The sequence below is a fragment of the Psammomys obesus genome, unplaced genomic scaffold (genome assembly GCF_907164565.1).
Source record: "Psammomys obesus unplaced genomic scaffold, mPsaObe1.curated_primary_1811, whole genome shotgun sequence".
NCBI classification, from domain to species: domain Eukaryota; kingdom Metazoa; phylum Chordata; class Mammalia; order Rodentia; family Muridae; genus Psammomys; species Psammomys obesus.
Genome location: NW_026587215.1, coordinates 4,039,692 through 4,061,944, shown reverse-complemented (window position 1 = coordinate 4,061,944; position 22,253 = coordinate 4,039,692). Strand labels below are relative to the sequence as shown.

The window sequence follows — 22,253 nt, the reverse complement described above, 5'->3', positions numbered from 1 at the left end:
CAGCCAAATGGCAACCTGAACACGCTGCTATAAGCTCACTTATCAAGGGAATCCTCACTGTGCATATGTCCGCCTGCCACCGTAGCGATGGTCCTCGTTCGCTAAGCTCTTCCAGCCTCTTAATTATCCCAGCAAATGAGTACCTGCCGCATTCCCAAGGTAATTCTGTGATGCTGCGCTGGCAATTCCCTAGACTTGCCACCCTCTCTCCTCCACCCCTTCTTCCTTCCACCCTCCCTCTCTGGTTCTCAAGACAAGGTCTCATGTATCCTGGACTAGTCTTGAATTCACTGTGTCACTGATGACAGTATTAACACCTTTGACCCTCCTGCTTCTGCCTTCCAAGTGCTGGAGAACAGGTACACACCTCCATGCCAGGCTTACTTTCTTTTCTAAAAAAGCCTTGCTATATAGTCCCAGTTGACCTTGAATTTATAGCCTTCCTGCCTCACCTCTAGATTACAGGCAGAAACCATAACATCTGGGATGTTCTCTTTCCTACATCGCTGCTTTCTGACTAAAGCAACTCCAAATCAGCCACCAAAATTTAGACTGGAGACTCCAGTGTTGTAGCCTTTCATGAGCTGCCTATGCTGGGATAGCTCTGCTCTTCCTCGTCTTTCTCCTCTTCCTCCTGTTTCCCTTCCTCTTCCTCCTTCTTCTAGACAGGATCTCTCTACATAGCCACAGCTGTCCTGGAACTCATGATGTAGACCAGGCTGGTCTCGAACTCACAGAGATCCTCCCGACCCTGCCTCCTAAGCGCTGGGATTAAAAGCGTGTGCCACCAAACCTGGTTCGCACTGTTCAACCATGCTGCTACCTCTGAGTCACCCTTGTTCTTAATTCCAGTAAATTCACTGGCTGAACGGGGATGGAATCCTTTTTGTGGTCAGATAGTTTCCTATCAGAGCAGAATATAGACGTTTCCTTACATTCTCCCAGACGGGATGCAGCATTACAAACACGACAGAACCAAAGATTCAGGGTGGAGCAACTGCATGGCCTCTGCTAAAGTTGTTAAGATATGCAACTAAGCATGTTAGGGTGGAGCACCCACGGAGAAAATCCAGGGTAGCTGTCTTTCTCCATGTGGGGTGACACGCCACCTTGATGAATATGACTGCCATGGATGTAAGTACAGGGATGGCCCCTGTACGGGAGACACTAGACGATACACTGCAAGCCCTGGGAACACACATGGGGCTAGAACGTAAGGAGCTGTGGTGGGACACGTGACTATTTTAAAACGAGGAAAGCGCTGCTGAGATGGCTCTGTGTGTAAGAGCACTGGCCACAAGGACTGAAAACTTGAGTTCACTCCCTAGAACCCACAAGAAGATGGAAGGAGGGAACTGACTCCACAGAGTTAGCCTCTGACCTCCACACACACGCTGTAGCGTCCCGTGGGCACATGGAAACCATACAAACACCGGATAGCAGTAAATAAGTCTCCATTCTGTGGCTCCTGGCATGGATAAGACACACAACTGAGGCTGCCTAGCAGGAGCCTGCCCACTTAAGGAAGGAAGGAAGGAATTATGATGTGAAAGGACATGACAATGGACTCCTCCATGTTAGCCTCTGACTTGGCAAGAGAAGAGGATAAGAGAGAGGATGCAGTAGAACATTGGTTCAGAAAGATTTGGCTCAGGCCAGGCATGGTAGCATACATCTGTAATAACCAGTGTTCAAGAGGCTGAGGCAAAAGCAATTCCAAATTTGGAGCCACCGTGTGTTATCTACCAAGATCTTGTCTCCACAATAATAGAAAATTTCAGTTGACAGATTATCTCTGTAACCCTTATTCGCAGATTGGACGGCTCATTTGTACTTCCAAACAGAGCAGCCATGACACCGAAGAGTGGCACCCTAGAGGACATTTCCCTCTCGTTCTGGAATCAGCATGCATACGCTGACACAGTGCTGTTGATTTAATGCTATCTAGGATGGTCCGGATTCACTATATAACCAAGGCTGACCTTGAACTCCGGATCCTCCTCCCTCTGAAGTTCTGGAGTCACAGGTCTGAGTCACCCCACACAGCTTCAGAGACCCTCCTGAAGGCTGGTCTTATCAAGCACAGAGCCCCCTCCAGCACTGTGCCAGCCTTGGCCTGACAGCAATGATCAAGCAACATACAGACACTGGGTCTGGAGCTATTATCAACGATCTTTCTGAGCCCTCTGAGGAAGCCTGTGCTCTGGACGGGGAATTCCACCCGTCCTGTCCTGCAGCCAGAAGAAGACCTAAATCCGCAGTCCCTGAAGACGATCTGGTATTTCTTCAACTCATCTGAACTTTTCCCCCAGTGTTCCTGTTCATGCTGCCTGTGAAGCAGTGACTACAGTCACAAGCAGTGAAAGGTCCCAGTCAGGGCTGGGTCATAGGTAAGGGAGAGGTGTAGAAGGCCACGGACTAAGCTCCCTGGGTAAGAGCACTTGCTGCTGCTGATCTGAGTTCAGCCCCCACATCCTACAGTAGGAGAATGCAACCAACTCTGGAACATCTTCCTCTGACCTCCACGTGCATGTCACAGCACAGGCACACACACCCATCACACACACACACACACACACACACACACACACACACACACTAATTATAATAAATAAAATCGTGTTAAAAGAAGGATGCCCAGAGAACTGTGAACTGGATGATCTGAGTCAGCCATAAGATAAGGAAGACAGCCTGACCTTACACAGACTGTACCCAGAAGGCTACTGTTGTGTCAAACACTACACAGCTGCCAAAACACATGCCTGTTTCTCAACCCTACATGAGAGATGTTCCATTCTTAGCTATGAGCATAACACAGGCACCTTGTAGCTGATAGCTAACATGTAATAGCCCTTCTGATTTCACTAGAGCTTGTGCTGGTTTGCTGTTTTGGGGTTTTGTTGGTTTGTTTAGGGGGTGGGGTCTCTCAAATATTGCTTTACAATGAGCAGAGGAGGCCAAAAGACATCCCCGTGAACAGGTTATCTCTTCTTCTGAAGGAGGGAACACCCGTCACTGCTGAGCGGGCCCCAGTGCAGTCAGCCCCAGGCCCACAGTGGGCAGTGTCTCAAGCAGCCAAGGCACCTTGATGAAGCAGCTTCATGGCCATGCTGTCCAGTTCTTGCTCTGACTCATTCCTCATCTGCACCAAGGACAGGAGGCTCAGCAGCAGGGGCAGGTTCCCCGAGGCTGTGAAGAACAGGAATGGGCTGCTCAGAGAGCCAAGCTCAGCCCACCCAGACGTCAGCTGTCTCCCTGCCACAAACAGCCTTGCGTGAGGGCTCCCAACTCTATTCTCAAAGGAAATAGGATCTGGTAGCCCGCTGGAATTCACCACTGCCCCCTGGCTTCTTCCTTCTCATGGGTGACGGTAGCAGCTCATACACCCAATGCCAAGTCTGGGTAGCTATCAGGAATCCATTAGTTCACCGAAGTCCAAAAGACATGTGAAATAGGGACTTCTATTCCTATTTTTGCAGTTAAGAAAACAAAGCTCAGGTCTGAAGAGTTGGCTCCGTGGTTAGGAGCACTGGTTGCTCTTGCAGGGGTCCTGAGTTCAATTCCCAGCAACCACAGGATGGCTCACAACTACTGCAGGATCTGACGTCTCATGGAACCTGACACCCTCTTTTGGTGTGCAGATGTACATTCAGACGCTATACCCATATACATAAAGTACAATTTAAAAAGAAAGAAAATAAAGCTCGCTGACTGTAGTGGTGCACACACCTTTAATCCCAGCACTCGGGAGGCAGAGGCTGGCAGACCTCTATAAATCTGTGGCCAGTCCAGTCTATATGAGACCTTCCTTAAAAAAAAAAAAAATCAGCCTCTCTAAAAATAGCTAAAGGCAAATTAACCGAAAATTTAAGTTTCTTCACACTGAAAAGCCAGCTTCTGGGCCTGCTAGCACACCCTCCTGGATCTCACTGGGGATTCAACCCATCACAGACCCACCCTACTCCCACAGCCCTGCTGGCTCGCCAGCCTCCCCCAGATTTCGACTTTCTTTTTCCTTCTGGGAACTGCCATTTTTGTGACAAACAGCTGTGAGCACACGCTGTGTGTGCGGTGTAGGGGCTGGCCAGATTTTTCTTCTGTTGCAAAACCCGATTTTCTTTCTTAAAGCATGATTCACCAAAACAGAATGGTCTCCTCTCCACGGCAAACCGGGTCCAAGGAAAACTGACCTCCTGAGGTGGCAGCTCTGTACTCCATCAGCAGGTGCTGCAGGATGAGCAGGAAGTGGCCTCGGATGAGGCCGCCCACTTCAACATCTTCATTCTCCCGCATGAAGGTCCTCAGGGCAATCAGCACCTTGCGGGCTATGCCCTCAGGACTGGAATAGACAAGGTCCTGAGAAGAAAAGGAAGCCGGAGTTCAGAAAGCACACAGCCAAGGACAGACAGACAATGGAGGAAAAGAGCTGAAGATGATGGTTTCGCAAAAGCTCAGCACCTTATTTTGTACCACAGGCTCTGCCAGATGCAGAGAGTCCTTACAAACCCTGGAGAAGAGTCCCATCGTCAAGAAGCAAACAGAGGCTCGGGGACAGTAAATGACACCAATGATGTGAACGTAGGTCTCTGGTCTTAGGATACCTCTCTTGTAACTTAAAGTATTAGGGTTAAGAAGAGGTTGTTTTAGGAGCAGGAACCCTGTGAACCAGGAGACAGTAGAGAGGACAGAGATGCCATGGGTCAGGGAAAGAATAGGCTGGGATAGATTCAGGCCTTAGGACAAAGAGCAAGGACCAGGTCAGGCCCCTTCTCTGCCATGGCATCTGCCCATCCCTGCCCCAAGCTGTGAAGGTCTTGGGTTCAGGAAATGGAAAGGGACATTTTATTTTGTTCGTGCCTTCTGAGTTATTTTAACAAGTGTGTGTGTTGAAGGCCAAACAGGCAGAAGGGACAGCAGTAGCTGTCTCTGATAGCTCCTGGGGCCTACCAGCTGGAATCAGCTGATGACTTCGGACAAGCAAACGTGTCAAGCCAGTTAGGACAGGGTGCTATGAATCCAAGGTCACACAGAGGCCGCCTATCCAGAGGGAACAGCTCCCAATGCAGAGAAACGTGACCGCAGGGCACTTGAGCCAAACAGTCCTGATGTGCTAATCACTGGGCAGGCAGGACACAAAGAGGAAACATGAGCATAGGCTTGGGCTCTGGACAATCAATGACAAAATCAGCAGTAACTGCTCAATTAGAACCTAGTAACATCGTCACAGCGCTGTTTTTGTATCATAGCCAAACATGTCTTCCTCATAACTCTTCCAGTTAGGACGTGTCAATCGGGAAAGTAGGACAGGTGGATTAGTTGTCTATCAAGAAGACAGTAGACAACCAGGAGGGTGAGGGAGAGGACTTCCATGCATGTGAGGCCAGCCTGGGCTATGTATTAATTTTCCAGCCTAGCCTAAGCTACAGAATAAGGTGCCTTAAAGAGAATAGTAGTAGTGTGTGTGTTGATGAGGGGGAGGGGAGAGGTAACTTTACCTCTGCAACCTCACAGAGACTCAAAAAAAAAAAAATCTAGGCAGACAAAGTCACAAACTGGAGAGAGCTAGTGAAATCTAGGGAATCTAGAAAGTCTAGATCATGTCAAAGATAGATGCTCTCTATCCAGCACAAGCTAGAACTGTAGAACTCAGAAGACCGAGACAGGTAGGACTAATGTTCAAGGACAGCCTGGGCTACAGACTGAGCTCTGCTCCAGGCCCGCTCAGGCTCAAAAACAACAACGTGTAACTGATAATATGTGTCTCATTTGATCCAACTCCCCTACTTTAAAGAGTGTGAGGCTGAAATCTAAGGTAGGAATGATTTACTCGGGGTCAAGAGAGTAAAGTTCAACCCAATTTCTCGGCTGTCCTTCGCTGGCCCATCTCTGCCCCACAGCCACAAAATGGGCTCCCTCAGAAGTTGTGGATTTTAAAGGGTTACACTTTTTTATTTTTATTTTTGCTGGTCACAGGAAATGCCGCACGGCCTAAAGGAAAGGGGCTACGTGTTCTTTGCAGACCCCACTGCTGCCTGTTGGTGCGAAAAGGAGTTGGCTGGACCCACGACCCACTGCATTTTCAACTGCTCAAAGCTGTCCAGACTCAGAACAGAGCATCTATAATATCCTTGTTTTTCACAGCTAAACAACGTACGTGAAAGGCCACCCATTGATAAGAGTGCCAATTAACAGCTTTGTTTTCAGCTGTTAATTACCCATGTCAAAACCAGAAATGGGTCCCAGCACATATTTTTAGACTCTTTTTCCCTCCTGTGGCGATAATCTAAGAAGAAATGGTGGAAATTATATGTGTGAACAGAAAGCAAAGTTGTTCTGGCTGTTCTTTTCACTGCTGATGTTTCTGGAACCTAATTTAGTCAAGCTCGGTAACTGTGGTCTCCAGTCTTGGCCATGATCTTTATTACCTGGGGAAATTCTGTTAGCATCCCTGACATGAACATTATCTAACTCAGACTCAGAGGCAATGATGAGAAAGGATCCCCTGTATACAGCATACATTTAATATTCCTATTTACCACAGCCTTCCTGCTCTCCATTTTACCTGAAACACAGAAAACTCCATTTTCCATCTCTAAACAGCATCCAACATTGAAGGTAGATCCTTCCTACTGAGCTCTAGACAAAGGAAAAAAGATTCCTATCCTGATGCAACCATCTCCAAGGAGCCAGGCCTGAGCTAGTGGGCTACAATGGGGCACCCCATCACTTCCCGAGAACATGGAATCTAAGGATTTGGTCTTCTAAGGTTCACTTTCTCTTTGGCCTGCTTCTTGTAAGTACTTTTTTTTTTTTTTTTTAAGATTTATTTATGTTTACAAGTGCTCTATTTGCATGTACACCTGCATTCTAGAAGAGGGCAGATTCCATTATAGACAGTTGTAAGCCACCATGTGGTTGCTGGGAATTGAACTCAGGACTTCAGGCTATTCCTCCAGTGCTCTTACCACTGAGCCATCTTTCTAGCCCCCTTCTTCTAAGTACTTTTTTTTTTTTAAACTGGTGGTCCAGGGCAGTTTTCCACCTGTTCTGGTGGAAAGTTAGGTGGCAGCCTGTACCCAAAAAGGCTCAGACTATGAAAGGAACTGAAGGAAGAGATAATAAGCTGCCTCTTTTAACAATTATTTATAGATTTCTATGTTTACTTATTTATGAACTCAGCACTTCATGCCTTCCAAGCACACAGTCTCCCACTGAGTCACACCTCCATTCCAAGGAGCTCCACGTTAGAGCTCCTACATGCTAAGTTCATGGCTGGCATTATACGACTGAGCTTAGAGTGGTCGGGAGTGAAGCATACAGGAAGAAGGCCACAAGAGCGAGGGTAGGTGAGCCAACCCCAGGGGAGATACACTGAGTGAAGACAGCCTTGTACAGAACTTTGAAGAATGCCATCCTTGAAGACCTGGCCAGGGGACGGTGAAATCGATGAGAGTCTGAGGAGGAGCATCGAGAGGGGATCAAAATCAAGAGATGGCATACCTTAAACCAAGGCTGTGTCACTAAAAAGAAAGCAGAAGCCATCAATATCAACAGGGCATTTAAGATGAGTACCAACAAGTGTACTCATCAGTGGTAATTAGACACAGAGGCATCTTTGTTATCATTGTGATGCAGTTTTAAGGAGCATCAGGACCTAAACCCAAAGTGTTGATGAATTAAGGAGATGGAGGTGAAAAGTTTGAAGTAGGCAATTACTTCTAAGAGTTGTGTTGTACAAAGGAAGGAAATTAAAATATAAAGAACAGGAGGCAGGACTCATGAACCCATAAGTAAAGATAGAAGACCTACAGAGCAACTAGGGCTCACACTCACAAGAAAAAAAAAAATCAATCAAGCCGGTGGTGGTGCATCCCTTTAATCCCAGCACTCAGGGAGGCAGAGACAGATAGATCTCTGTGAGTTTGAGGCCAGCCTGGTCTACCGAGTGAGTTCCAGGACAACCAAGGCTACACAGAGAAACCCTGTAGAAAAGAAAAAAAAAAAAATCAATCAATCTGGACTCAGATGAAGAGATGGCTCAGAGGTTAAGAACACTGGCTGGGGCTGGAGAGATGGCTCAGAGGTTAAGAGCACTTGCTATTCTTTCAAAGGTCCTGGGTTCAATTCCCAGCAACCACATGGTAGCTCATAACCATCTATAGTAAGATCTGGTGTGCAGGCAGAATGTTGTATAGATAATAAATAAATCTTTAAAAAAAAAAAAACACTGGCTATTCTTCTAAAGTTCCTGAGTTCAATTCCCAGCTGCCACATATTAGCTCATAATCATCTATGAGATCCCATCTATGGGATATGGTGCCCTCTTCTGGTGTACAAGCAGAATGCTGTATAAATAATAAATAAATAAATCTTTAAAAATCAAATCAGTCAATCAATCAATCTCTTCCATTTTTAAAACCCAGGCTGTCCTTAAACTCACTATAAGGTTGAGAATGCCCCTGAACTTCTGATTCTCCTGCCTCCACTCCCCAAGGGCTGGGGTGCTGGGATGCATCATCATGCCCAGTTTATGAAAACTGGGGTGAAGCTCCAGGCTTCCTGCATGCTAGGCAAACACTCAATCGGCTGATCTACATCTCCCTAGGCCCACCTACCAGCAAAATGAGTAGGGTGCTAGGTGTGCTCCTGAGCATCTGGAACAGAGCTGTTAAGTTGGCAGGAAGGACTATACGCCCAGGAGGCAAGTCGGCATCCAGGTTCTCATAGCCGCTCTCTTCCCAAGAGAACCAAAGTTCCAAGACACCGTGTCCAAACCTACTCATCAGTCCTGGGTACATCAAGAAGAGCCTGAGCAGGAGGGGGTGGTGAGTGTAGATGAGGCGCAGGTCTGAGATGCCCTCTAGGAACTTTCTGATTGCACTGACCACAGCCTAGAGGGAAGAGAAAGCAACTAAATATACTTTGCAGAGGACCTGAAACCCCAACGACTGCAGAAAACGTCCTGGCGTCTCGGCGTCCCAGGACATCCCACTGCTCATCCCAGTCTCTCCGTGGGAAAACCCTACACTGCTTACCTTGTAATACCAGTTCTGAACCAGGGGTGACTCTGTTCCCTGTGTGATACTTGGTAAGGTTTGGAGACGTTTCTGATTACCATGACTAGGGAAGGGCACCACGGTGGGCAGGGGGACAGGGGAGCGGTGCAAGATAAAAGTAGTGCTGAGGCTGAGGGAGCCAACCCTACCAAGACACCTAATTATCAATATTTCTGTATGTCTCCTGCCCTCAGCCGCCTGGGGACAGATGCACCCGCAGAGGGCCCTGGCTCAGAAGGGAGAAAGCTGATGTGTGTTGAATCGTTTACTAAACCCTAAAAACCGACTCCTCTGCCATAGAAAACGGTCGACGTTCAGATTCCTTAATCTTGACAATAAAGATTAATACAAGGACTGGTTTGATTGGGAAATGTCCAGGTTTGTATGGCATACCCCAGAGTGTCTGTGAGGGCATTTCCAGAAAGACTACTTAAGTGGGGAGGTATGGGACACCTGCCCTGAGTGTGTCACCATTCTAGAGGGTGGGGCCTACATGGAATAAAAGGGGGGGAAGCCATTAGAAATTTGTGGCTTAGTTGCACATGATGGCATATGCTTCTAATCCCAGCATACGCAGGCAGATCTCTGAGTTCAAGGCCAGCCTGGTCTACACAGTGAGCCTCAGGATAGCCAAGGCTATACTGAGAGACTATCTCAAGAAAGAGAAGAGAAAAGAAAGAAGGAGATAGAGGGAAAGAGAGAAAAGGGGAACAAGGGAGGGAGAGGAGAGTGAGAGAGGAAAGGAGGGAGGGAGGGAGGGAAGGAAGGAAGGAAGACAGAGGGAGGGAGGGAGGAAGGGAGGGATATATTCATGGCTGAGTTACAGAGCAACAAGCTTGTCTCAAAAAGAGGGGTGGGTACTGCAGATGCCTCAGTGGTCAAGAGCACTTGGTAGTCTTGTAGAAGACCTGAGTGAGCTCAGTTCCCAGAACCTAGTCAGGCAGCTAACAACCACCTGTAACTCTAGTTCCAGGGAATCTAACACCTTTCTCTGGCCTCCAAAGGCATCTACACAACATAAATAAAACGAAAGTCTTTAAAAAGTGGAGGCAGGACTAGATTGGTAGATTCTTGCTCAGCACTATGCCGGCAGTGTCCAAACCAGGCTGTAGTTCAAATGCCTGCGAGCCAAGCTTTCAGGAGGTAGAACCAGGAGGATCAGAAGACGTTCAAGGACATTATTGGCTAAATAATGAGTTAAGGCCAACCACATGAGCTGCTGTCACCAGAAAAAAAAAAAAAAAGTCAAGATCATGCACTATTTTTTTAAGGAAAAAAAAAAAAGATGAGAGAGAGAGAGAGCAATGTGATATGTACTTCTGCACTAAACCTTAGACTGGAGGAAAATGGCTATAAAGAACACTATTAGGAAATTTGGTGGCTAAGGTTGCAGCTCGGTGGTAGATTGCTTATGTAGCATGTTAAAGTAGGTTTAACCCCCACACTCAAAAGAAAAGTGAAATGAGACTATTACTTAATGCCTGAGAATATCTCTAGATTTTGTTTGAGACAGAGCCTCACTCAGATTGGTCTAGAACTCACTAGGCAGTCTGACTTGGCCAAATTCTTGCTGTCCTAGATTCTCAAACGCTGTGACTACAGATGTAAGCCACCACTGCCAACTGAGAAGGCTGTTATTTTGGGGGAAATACATATTGAAGCATTTAAGGAAAAAAAAAAGACTATCAAAAACTGTCTCAGAATTATTTTCAAGTTGTTTAGAAAAATAGGATTGGGGGAGAGTAAAATAAAATTAATATTTTAAAAATATATATAATTTTTAAATTTTGTATTCATTGGTGTTTGGCCTGCGTGTGTGTCTGTGCGAGGGTCTCCAGGAACTGGAGTTACAGACAGGTGTGAGCTGCTGTGTGGATGCTAGAAACTGAATCTGGGCCCCCTGGAAGAACAGCCAGTGCTTTCAACCACTGAGCCATCTCTCCAGCTCTGTAATATTAATTTTTTTTTTTTCGAGACAGGGTTTCTCTGTGGAGTCTTGGCTGTCCCGGACTCGCTTTGTAGACCAGGCTGGCCTCGAACTCACAGAGATCTACCTGCCTCTGCCTCCCAGAGTGCTGGGATTAAAGGCATGCACCACCACCCCGGGGCTAATTTTTTTTTTAAAGGGATAAATTCAAGTAATAAATATTCTTTGAGTTGTTTTTGTAATTTTTTTATAACTATGAAATAATACCAAAATAAACTTGAGTAAAATATAAAGTTGAGTTGTGGTGATAGAGAGGGCACTGCACTGAGAAAGCTAAGGCAAGAGGATTACTTCAAGCTTGGGACAGCCAGAGTTGTAATATGACAGCCTGTTCTAACTCCCCTCTAAATCAGGTTGTGGTTGTGTATTACATTAACATATTTATGTAAAAATTAAGCTAAGACTATAAGGCTGTTGTTTTTTGTTTTTGTTTTTTAAGTGTTATATAACATTATGGATTCACGCCTAAAAATGAAAGCCTTAAGTGCCATGTGCTTCCTCCTCGGCTCCCACACTAGCAGAGGCAGATCTGAAGAGACCCTGCAATCCAGCCTTGCTACATGAGGTGTCTCTGGGACTGTTCCCATCATGATTTTCTCCTCTGCCCCCCGGCAGTCACAGAAGCCCAGAATCATTCCCCCGGGGCTCAAGATCTTTCCTGCTCTCCCTGTCCCGTCTTACTCAACTCCCCAAACTTTGCACTGTACCCTCTGGAAACCGCGGTTACTGAAACAATTCTACATTTTCAGACTTCTTTGAGCATCTCCTCCTCTCTATGGCTTGTGGTCTCATCCCAAAACTGGTCCTCAAAATACCTCTCCAGTGGAGGTATTTTCTGTCCCACCTCCCCACTTCCAGAACCTGGACTTCTAAGTTCGGTGTCTTTCCCCCCCGTTTCTTTCACCTGCCTCAGACATTCATGTCTGTGGTCCTGCCCACCCAGGCCTGAAAACCCGAGTGCAGTCTCCAGGATCCACACAGCGAAAGGAGAACACACTCCTGCAAGCTGTCCTCTGACCTCCACGTGAGTTCTGTAGCATGTGAGTTTTCTCCTAGCTTCTGCAGGCACTACATGTGTGTTGCATGCACACATACATGCAGGCAAAAACACCATACACATAAAAAAAAAAAAGATGGGGAAGGAGTGAAAATATAACAAGCTCATTCCCATCCTTCCCCTCCAACCCCAAAAAATACCTGCTATTTAAAGGGAAAGCATTCAGACTGGGGATACAGCTCAGCGGTGTGAGCTCACTTATGTGAGTTTCTTTTCTGACACCCAAAATAGAATTTAACCTGTTTCCTATACAATCTGTCCTTCAGAGTAAATGAATGATTGATAATGTATTCTAGTTAACAGCTGGAAGGAGCCGGGCCTGGTGTGTCTATTGTTGGCTCAGTACCCTGGAGGAATGAGCAAGAGGATCAAGAGTTCAAGCTCATTAGAAATTTGTGGCTCAACTGCTTAGCTGTGCTTGATGGCACATGCTTACAATCTCAGCAGAGATAGGCGGATCTCTGACTTCAAGGCCAGCCTTGTCTACAGAGTGAGTCTAGGACAGCCAGGGCTACACAGAGAAACCCTGTCTTGAAAAACAAAACAAAAAAGAAAGAAAGAAAAAGACACAGAAGCAAACTTCTCTGAAAAACTTCAGTTATGAGTCACTTGCTTTCCAGGAATTATAAAGAAGTTAGAGAAAACATGTACAATGAAACTACAACAATCTTTAAAATGATTCAAAGTTGCCCAAGAGGCTAAAGGTCAGCTAGGTGTGGTGGCACATGCCTGTAATCCCAGCACTTGGGAGGCAGAAGCAGGTGGATCTCTCTGTGAGTTTGAGGCCAACCTGGTCTACACAGCAAGTCCGAGACAGCCAGGGCTACACTGAGAAACCCTGTCTTGAAAAAAACAAAAAAGAAAAAAAAAATCCAAAGTGGTGGGAAGAAAGTTAAAAAAAAACACACAAAATCAAACAAACAAACAAACAAACAAACAAAAAAAAACAATAGCCAGGTGTGGTTAATTCTAGTTACTTAAGCCAGAGCACTTAATTCTAGTTACTTGGAAGACGGGGGCAGGAGAATTCCAAGTTTGAAAAAAAAAAAAAAGGTCTAGAAGACAGCTCAGTGTTGGTGGAGGATGTGGAAGGCCTTGGGTTCAATCTCCAGAACCACCCCCTACACACACACACACACACACACACACACACACACACACACACACAAAAGCACAGACTGATCCACTCTCCACTATGAGTCTAACTAACAGCGACCCACTCAGTCTGATTAACTGTCATCACAGCTCTCTTCCAGCACAAACTACAGGTGGCACCAAGGACAGAACCTGTGTGTCCTAGAGAAAATTCCTTCACTTTATTTTGTGGGGAGGGAGGTGTTTGTTTGAGGCTTGTCACCTGTAGCCCAGGCTAGCCTTTATTGTCTCTACCTCACTAACACTATGGGTGTGATCCCCCGCCTGCCTTAGCATCTTTCACTTCTGTCTCCATTTTCTTACCTATAAAATGGAAATAGCAACCACCACCTTGCAGGGCCTAGAGAATAGCTGATCTCTAGGCTCACTGTAGGTCAGCATTGGCCTCCTCTTTTTTTAACACTTGGACTTAGCCTCTCTCTGTCATCCTTGTCTGCTTGTATACATCAGGTTCTCCAAGAAATGTTAGCAGAAAGAGGCACAGAAGGACAGCCCCTGGCGGCCTGGTTCGTACCTCACCCAGTGTGCTGTCCTTGTCCTGGCACACTGCCAGCAGATAGATGGCAGCTTTGCAGACGGTTGGTGGGGGGTGCTCACCCTGGTCCTGCAGAGACAAAAAGAAGCTCTGCACGGCCACAAATAAGTCTGCTTCGGGGACAAACCTGTTGACCAAGGAGAGCCTGAGTGAGGAAGGCGGAGCTGCCAAGCCAAGGGAGCCTTCTACTCTGCCTGGCCCCGTCCTCCCTCAACCCAATGTCCTTCCCCAGCATGACCACAGCCGGATAACACCACGCCCAGACAGTGTGTTGTATAGACTTTCGCATGTACAATATAAAATGCACTCACTCAAGCGCACATGCATAGATGAACACGCATACATACAAACAAATATTCATTACACGGACTGGGCTACGGACTCACCACCGGCCGGCAGCTCCAAGCACTGACCTGTCTTCGTGGATGTGAGCAAGATGGAAGAGGAGCAGGATGCAGTACTGTCTCTGGCGTGCGGCGACCTCCACACACTGGGGATCTGACAGGAAGGCAAGACTTTCTGAGGTGCTGCTGCTTATCTGGGGCAGTCCATGCTGTAGGAACTCAGACACTGCAGAGAGTTCTGGGAAGGGAGCAGGCAGCGAAAGGTCATAAAGAGAGCACAGGAAGGTAGATAGCGACACTGAGAGCCATTGCACGTAGATGCTACACAGGGCACCAAGGGTACACAGAGGGAATTGGAGGTTCCTCTTCCCTTAGCAGCTTTCAGCCAACCAGAAGAGACTGAACTTAACATGTGGAAAGACACAGACTGCATGTATTCTTTATTTTCTTTCTCTCACTCACTCATTCATTCCTCTGATATATACTCACTAAGTGACTACTCTAGATCAGCCTGTGGAACATACCAGAGCCCCTGAGGGAAGAGATAGATAAGACAGACCATTGTAGGATGGATGGTCAGTGCAATGTTCCAGTGTGGAGAGAGTAACTTAGGCCACCTGTGGTGGAGAGGGTAGGCTTCAAGGGCAGAGAATTATAGAGGATGAGCGCAAAGCAGGCAGAGAAGGGAGAAAAATGCAAGGGACAGGAAGCAAGGTGTCTGGAGGCCAGAGCCATAGGGGGATACATTTTTGCTCAGTATGAACAGATGCAGGGTGTCAAGAATGATAAGACCGTAGGGACAATTCACAACTTAACTGCAAAAGACACCAAATGCTGCTTAAACAACTTGACTATTAGCAAGGCAAATAACTACTTTAGCAGGCTGTGGTGGCAGTCAGACACATACTGGCAATGTAGCAGGATGGCACTCAGGAGGTTGGAGTAGAAGGGCAGATAGTTTAAGGACAGCCTGGGCAGCATAGTGAGATCCTGTCTCAAAACAAAAAATCAAAACAAAACAACATAAACCACTTGTATTTTTCTCCTGGGACCAGAGATCTTAGTTTTTACAAAGAAGGATAGTGGAGGGATAGAAAATGAAAGGACCATAGAGCTTTTCAACCTTTTGGAAAATTTACCCCATTACCCTTACTTTCCACAGTTCACCAAAGGCTGCTACCCAGACTGATGTGTGAGGACCACAGCTGAAGACCAGAGGAACTAAGATGCTAAAATTTCCCAGACAGATGCTTCAGCAGTGAGTGGAGACAGTTGGAGAACCAGAGACTGGAAGCAGGTACCCAAGTTGAAGGCCAACGGAAAGGTCTGTGCTACTAAGGCCAAGTCCTAAACAACATGGCAGCACAGCCCAGTCAGCAATTCTAACTCCAGTTCAACTCCCTTTCCACCACCGTGCTCCATAACGAACACGATAATGAGGTGAATATCCTCAAACCTCATACAGCCCTCCTATGATGCATACAGGAAAAAAAAATAATAAAGCTTCGAGTATGGAGCCAAGTTTACCACTCTTCCTGCCACTTTGAGATCTGGAGCGCGGGTGAGAGGGGCTTCCTTTTGCTCTGACAAGGGAACATAATGCCATGTCATGTGCTGTGCCTGCCAACAGTCTCGGGCCACCATAGCAGAGGCACTGTGGTCCTCTCTGCAAGTTATACCAGACCAGCAGACTGCTGGGTAACATGCAGCCAAGACTGACCAGCCTAATGCAGGCATCAGGCCCCAGGTCATGATGGGAGTCATGGAAATGCTTGCGAAAGAGAATGGACCAGAGAGACAGGGGAGTAGGGGGTTTCACGGATCTTCATCATGGTAAAAGATAGAAATACACTTAATACCAACTCTAGCCCACAAGGACAGGATAATATTTGAACACCGTCTGGACTCGCCAGGGGGCCACTTCATCCTACCTTCTTGGGAGGGTGAATCTGTCTTCTCTGGAGCCAGTAAGAGGTTGAGGCACATGTAGTAGAGAAAACTGGAACACACCTGATTTAGGGATGAGTGACTTAAAGGGAGAAGGGAGAACAAAAGGGACAGAGCATTACAACTTTGGCTGACAGTATTCACCCTGCCATGTGCTAAGACACCACCGCCTTGTACCAGAGCCCAGTGAAAGTCTAATTGCAGCTACAGTAAAGGAGACCCTAAGGTGGCCATGAAAAGTAAACAGTGGGGAAGGGTAACTGGAGAGATGGCTCAGTGGTTAAGGACATCTGCTCATCTTGTAAAGGACCCAGGTTCGGTTCCCAGCACCCATGATGGACAGCACACAACCACCTGTAACTCCAGTTCTAGGGGCTTCAATGCCCTCTTTCAACCTCCTTGGGCACTGCATGCACACAGACAAGTAGGCATAGACATACACATAAAAGAAATAAAATGTTAAAAACATCTAAAAGTAAATATGGAACCACACTTGCAATAGGCACTTGGCTCTATGGGACAACTAAAAATTTCCTCAAAAAAAAAAATCTATTAAGGAAGGCTATCAAAACATACAGACAAAAAAGAAAAGACAGAAAAGGCTAAGGAGCAGTACAAACTTAAGTAGCTGTCAGGCATGGTGGCACATAAATGTAATTCCAGCACTCGGGAGGCTGAGGCCGGAAGATTGCCACAAAATCTAGCCTGGGATAGAACATTTGCAAAAAATAAGGAGGAGGAGAAGGAAGAACAGAAAGAGGAGGAAGGGGGAGAGGAGGAGAAGGAGTAGAAGAAGGAGGAAGAGGAGGAGAAGAAAAAATTGAATTACAGTTTTGACTTTGAACCAAGGTAGATTCCTGAATGTGGGCATTCTATTCAAAGCTATGGAAGGAGAGCCACACATGGCACCGGTCATTTTGTAAGGTCTGGACATTGACAAATCCCAGATGGGAAGGTACAGATGGTGCTACAGAAAACCAGCAACGCAAATCACTGAAACAGTGACATCCACTATGAACAAGAATCAGTCCTTTGAAGTTCCTGGACTGGCAAGGACTCCAGGTTGATAAATACTGTGCCCTTTCACCTCTGAGGGCTTCAGTTTCTCCATTTAAATAAGATCACAGAAATGATCTCCAAGAGCCTGTGTTTAGCTTTCATTATTACCTTGACACAACCTTGACTTTCCTAGGAAGAATCTCAGTGACAGATTGTCTATATTGAGTTGGCCTTTGGGTGTATCTTTGAAGGTTGTGTCAATTAAGTTAAATGATATAGGAAGTCAGCCAACTGTGGGTGGTACCATTCTTAGGCAGGGGGTCCTGAACTGTATAAGAATAAAGAAAGCAGCTGGGTGAGGCACACACCTTTAATCCCCACACTCGGGAGGCAGAGCTAGGCAGATCTCTATGAGTTTAAGGCCAGCCTGGTCTAGGACAGCCAGGGCTACACAGATGAACCCTGTGTTGAAAACAAAACAAAAAAAGTAAGCACACACATTCAGTTTTCTCTTCTCTTGACTGTGGGTTCGATGTGCCTGACTGTTGGAAAGCCCTGCTGTAACTTCCCTATTGTGAGCTGAAACAAGCCCTTTTCTCCCCTAAGGTATTTTTGTCAGGGTGTTTTATCACAGACACAGAAATGAAACTAGGACAGAGCCCTCCCGGCTTTGATGCAGCAGCTGCCCGTTCACACATCGCCTTTCCACGGCAGATGAAACTGAACTCACAGAAGCACCTCCAGCTCATGTGTCAGTTGCTGGGCAACGCCAACATGGTTTCCAATACACCAGGGTCCCACGACTAAAACACCAACCAGACACTTCTGTTTGTCAGGTCAAGAAATGTTTTCTGGCCCCCTGCTGTTCGGTTCTGCCTCATACCTCTGGCCACTGCAGAATCTGGCCTTCAGCTCCAGGGTCAGTCGTATGAATGATGACTCGGCTAGGAGAAGCAGGAAGAAAGCAGAGCCACTTAAACCAGGCTTGGTGCAGAGACTCCCGGGTGCCAGCATCAGCTGGTGTTATAGCAGTGGAGCCCAATTCAGCTGTAGCTTGAAGTAGTTACCTTCTGGGACTCGGATTATCTGTGCCTCACAGACTGAAAACATCTAAGAGATGTTTGACTGGGGTCAAAGCTGGGTGACCACTGATACCCCTCCTCTCCCAATTACATTCTACTATTGCCTGGTCGATTCTACAGGCACCAGGAGGGTGCTATCCTTTGTCTCATTTCTGTAGAAAAATAATCTAGTTATGGAGAGGACAGTTGTAGTCTTTGCCCCATCTCTATAAAATCGTCCCTGTGGAGAAGACTGGATCTCAGGGCAGAGACCTGACAACACCTTCTGTCGTAGCTAGTGACCCTGGCCCAGGCTGCTCCACCGCAAGCCTTCTCCCAGTCTCCGCTCTAAGGCTCGGGTTTCGCTCCCAGCACCCATGTCAAGTGGCTCACATTTGCCTGTAACTCAAGCTCCAGAGAGTCCATACCCTCTTCTGGCCTCTGTCTGCAATGATGAATACACACCTGCACACACACACACACACACACACACACAGAGAGAGAGAGAGAGAGAGAGAGAGAGAGCTCAAAAATACCTCTTTAAAAAAGAAAGAAAGCATTCCAATTACACTACAATGACATAAGTTGCGTCATCTCTCTGACCAGTTTGTCCATCAGTTCAGTGAGGATTATATGTACTTCCTATGAGTTCTCAATTGATCAGCATATGCAAAGCATATCACAGTGCCTCGCAAAGTAAGAATGTAAATAAACTCTTAAGTTTATTGAGGACTAGAGAAAGCCAAAAAATAATAATAATAATCAGAAGCTAGACGGCCAGTGACACAGCTCAGGGAGTAAAGGCTCTTGCTATCAAGCCTGACCACCTGAGTTCCATTCTCAGGACCCACAAATAGAGAGATGGTTTATGCAAGTTGTCCTTTGATGGCCACACATACACACATGCCCTCCAAACAAACAAATAAATCCAGGGAACAGGAAGGAACCTCAGTGGACCACTGAATGGTAGCTTCTATACATAGCATGTCTGCTCCCTTAGGCAGCACCTGGAAGTACGTTAAGACCTTTTTCAGTTTCACAGTGACTAACACCCTGGCATTTGGTGCTCAGAAATCAGAAATCTGGGGGCTGGAGAGATGACTCAGCAGTTGCAAGCATACACTGTTCTTGCTGAGAATCTACTGCAGGATATTTGATCACCCTGTGCACCCTGAGGTTGTGTTGTTTACTGGGGAAAAAACTGTTACTGGTTGCGGTGTGGCTCATCCCTAGCACACACCTTTAGTCCAAGAGCTTCCTCCCTGGATTAAATAAAATCAACCACAGGTCAAGAGGTCGAGGAAGCAACCACCAGTTGAAGGGAGTGAACACAAGAAAAAACCATGGAGAGTAAGAGGAAGTCAGAAGGAGGCGTAGAGAGACGCACAGGAAGTAGAAGGGAGGGACATTCAGTTTGAGGGTTTGGGGTGGTGGTGGTGGAGGAGGAGAAAGTTTCCTTTTCCTCTGCTGAAAAGGAAGGTCAGCTGGATGCTTTCTCTGCCTCCTGAGCTACAGGCTTTCACCCCAGCATCTGGCTCCTAAGTTTTCGCTGGGAAAATCAGATTGAGATTTTGTTAAAAGCAGTAAGACTCCCAAGTTCAGTTCCCAACATCCATGTCAGGTGATACCTAACTGTTCCTATTTCCAGCGCCAGGGGACCCAACCCCTTCTTCTGGCCTCTGTAAGCACCTACGCTAACACTCACATAACCCTACCCATCCCTATGGACGCACCCACACACATCCATGAGATTTATTTTTTGTGACCGTTAAAACATTTTTATATATTTCTATTAATGTAATTAAAAAAATAAATCTTGACTGAAAATACAAAAAGAGACCCTAACCCTAAATCTCATTTGCAGTCTCGGGGGAGCCAGGTGTAATGGCACACACCTGTAATCCCAGCACTTGGGAAGCAGAGGCAGGTGGATCTCTGTGAATTCAAGGCCAGCCTGGTCTATAGTGAATTCCAGGACAGCCAGGGTTACACAGTGAAACCCCATCTCAAAAAAAGAAAAGAAAGTAATGGAGAAAGGATTGTGCCCCAAACATTTAAATAGAGTCTCCTGAACATCTAGACAACACTGAAAGTATCAGCAAATTGGAAAACTGACTAAGAGCTTTGATTGCCCCATGACTTTCCTACTGCCCCACACTGGACAGAGGAATTTCCTCAACATCTCCTCGCACGCTCTCCACAGCCACTCACCTCCCTGCAGACACCCACCATGACCTGCCACCTACCAAGCTTCCTGGAGAACTTCACCTTCATGTGGGGAACGATGACAAAGAGGCTGTGCAGGATGGAGAGGAAAACTTCCATCAGGCTTGGATCTGTGGCCTCCTCCGAGTACCTCTGAAAGTACCACAAGTGAGAGTACAAAGGGCTGAGTCTCCGAAGAAAAAAAGGGCATCTGCAAAACTGTCATAACTCTACCAAGTGGTTAAGAGTGCTGGTTGCTCTTCCAGAGGTCCTGAGTTCAATTCCCAACAACCACATGGTGGCTCACAACCATCTATAGTGAGATCTGGTGCCCTCTTCTGGTGGGCAGGCACACGTGCTGGCAGAATGCTCTATACATAATAAATAAATAAATCTTTTAAAAAAATATTCGCAGCCATCCACCTGCCTCTGCCTCCTGAGTGCCACCATGCCCATGATGTTGTGCTTACTTTCTAACGTCCTTTAAAAATTAAGGAGTATAGTTTAATAACAGACTCTTAGTGTGTGTAAAGTCTGCGGCACCAGAGAGATTTTAGGGGAAATCCTTGTACCCATCTCCCAGGGGCATAGGGAGGATAAAATTACACAGTAACTGTAAGACAAGTATCACATTATAAACATTCATAAGCTGTTTATTATTATTTTGCTGTTACAGTGATTTCAACTTTTCCTTCAGATGAATCTATTGGTTTTATAATGAAACACACTTTATTTTTCACAACCAAAGTAAAGGTGGCTGCAAGAATAAGATTACGGAGGTCCTAAAGGCTAGACATGTAGCCCCCAAGGTTTCCGCTGCCTGCGGAAAAGAACCTACCATCATCATAGGGATACACTGGGAGTCACAGGCGCTGAGAAGAAATTCTGAGAAGGCCTCCAAGGTGTCTTCCTTCTCTGCACTGGGAGCTGTGAAGGGGTTCTCCTGGGTAGAAGCCTCACCTTGGAATTCCACAGCCAACCTGAGAAATCGGTATGCATGCTCACTAAAGTAACACGCATGCACCATAAGAAAAGATTCACCCTGAGATGAGCCCTCTGAGCTCAGAATTCAGGGCAAGTATTTCCACCCTCAGATGGGGCCAAGTTCTAGAGTCCTCAATGAGCTGGGCAGTGGTCACGTGTGCCTTTGCTCCCAGCAAGAAAGCAGAGGCAGGTGGATCTCAGAGGTGGAGGCCAGTTTGGTCTACAGAGCAAGTTCCAGGACAGGCAGGGCTACACAGCAATCTCAGTCTCTGCTTCCCCACCACATATGACTCTTCCATAGTCTCTGTGTTTCTTTCCCCCTGAGCATCTCCTGCTATCTGCTATTGCATACTTCTTTGCCCTTCCCAATGCTGCTCTCTCTGCCTATAATGCCTTCTTTGGGTTCTACATAACTTAGAGAATTCACATACATACAAGAGTGCCCCTTCCCTCAGAGACTGTCAGCCCCTTGTGGGCAGAAGTCATTCTGACTGTCTTTCTGTCCCCTCTGGCAAGTGTCACATCTGGCACACAGCAGATATGACAAACATCAGCTTCTATGACAGGCGGCGGTGGTACACACCTTTAATCCCAGCACTTGGGAGACAGAGGAAGGCAGATCTTTGTGAGTTCCAGGCCAGTCCTGGCCAGAATGAGTTCCAGGACAACCAATGCTACACAGAGAAACCTTGTCTTGAAAAACAAAATAAAAAACCATATCTGTTTATATGAATTGTGTTCAGAGAAGAGAGACAACGTCAGGCAAGTCTCAGGGAGGAACAAAAATGAATAAGGCATAAGTTCATGGAGACTAGAAAAAGGGCTCAGTGGTTAAGAGCACTGGCTACTCTTCCGGAGGACCCAGGTTCAATTTCCCAGTACCCATAAGGTGACTGTCAACCTTCTGTAACTCCAGTCCCAGG

The 22,253-nt window shown here is 46.6% G+C and overlaps 1 protein-coding gene across 1 annotated transcript in view; it reads right to left on the bottom strand.

The window, feature by feature from the left end:
- Mei1 (meiotic double-stranded break formation protein 1) overlaps positions 1-22,253 on the bottom strand; it is a 54,644-nt gene that overhangs the window by 8,442 nt on the left and 23,949 nt on the right. The window contains exons 14-22 of the mRNA XM_055603124.1: positions 21,185-21,326; positions 20,388-20,499; positions 17,964-18,024; positions 16,066-16,163; positions 14,204-14,372; positions 13,770-13,917; positions 8,616-8,891; positions 4,191-4,356; positions 3,085-3,189 (exon numbers count right to left, since the gene is read on the bottom strand). Coding sequence (XP_055459099.1) covers positions 3,085-3,189; positions 4,191-4,356; positions 8,616-8,891; positions 13,770-13,917; positions 14,204-14,372; positions 16,066-16,163; positions 17,964-18,024; positions 20,388-20,499; positions 21,185-21,326 — 1,277 coding nt within the window. The remainder of the gene's footprint in view (positions 1-3,084; positions 3,190-4,190; positions 4,357-8,615; positions 8,892-13,769; positions 13,918-14,203; positions 14,373-16,065; positions 16,164-17,963; positions 18,025-20,387; positions 20,500-21,184; positions 21,327-22,253) is intronic.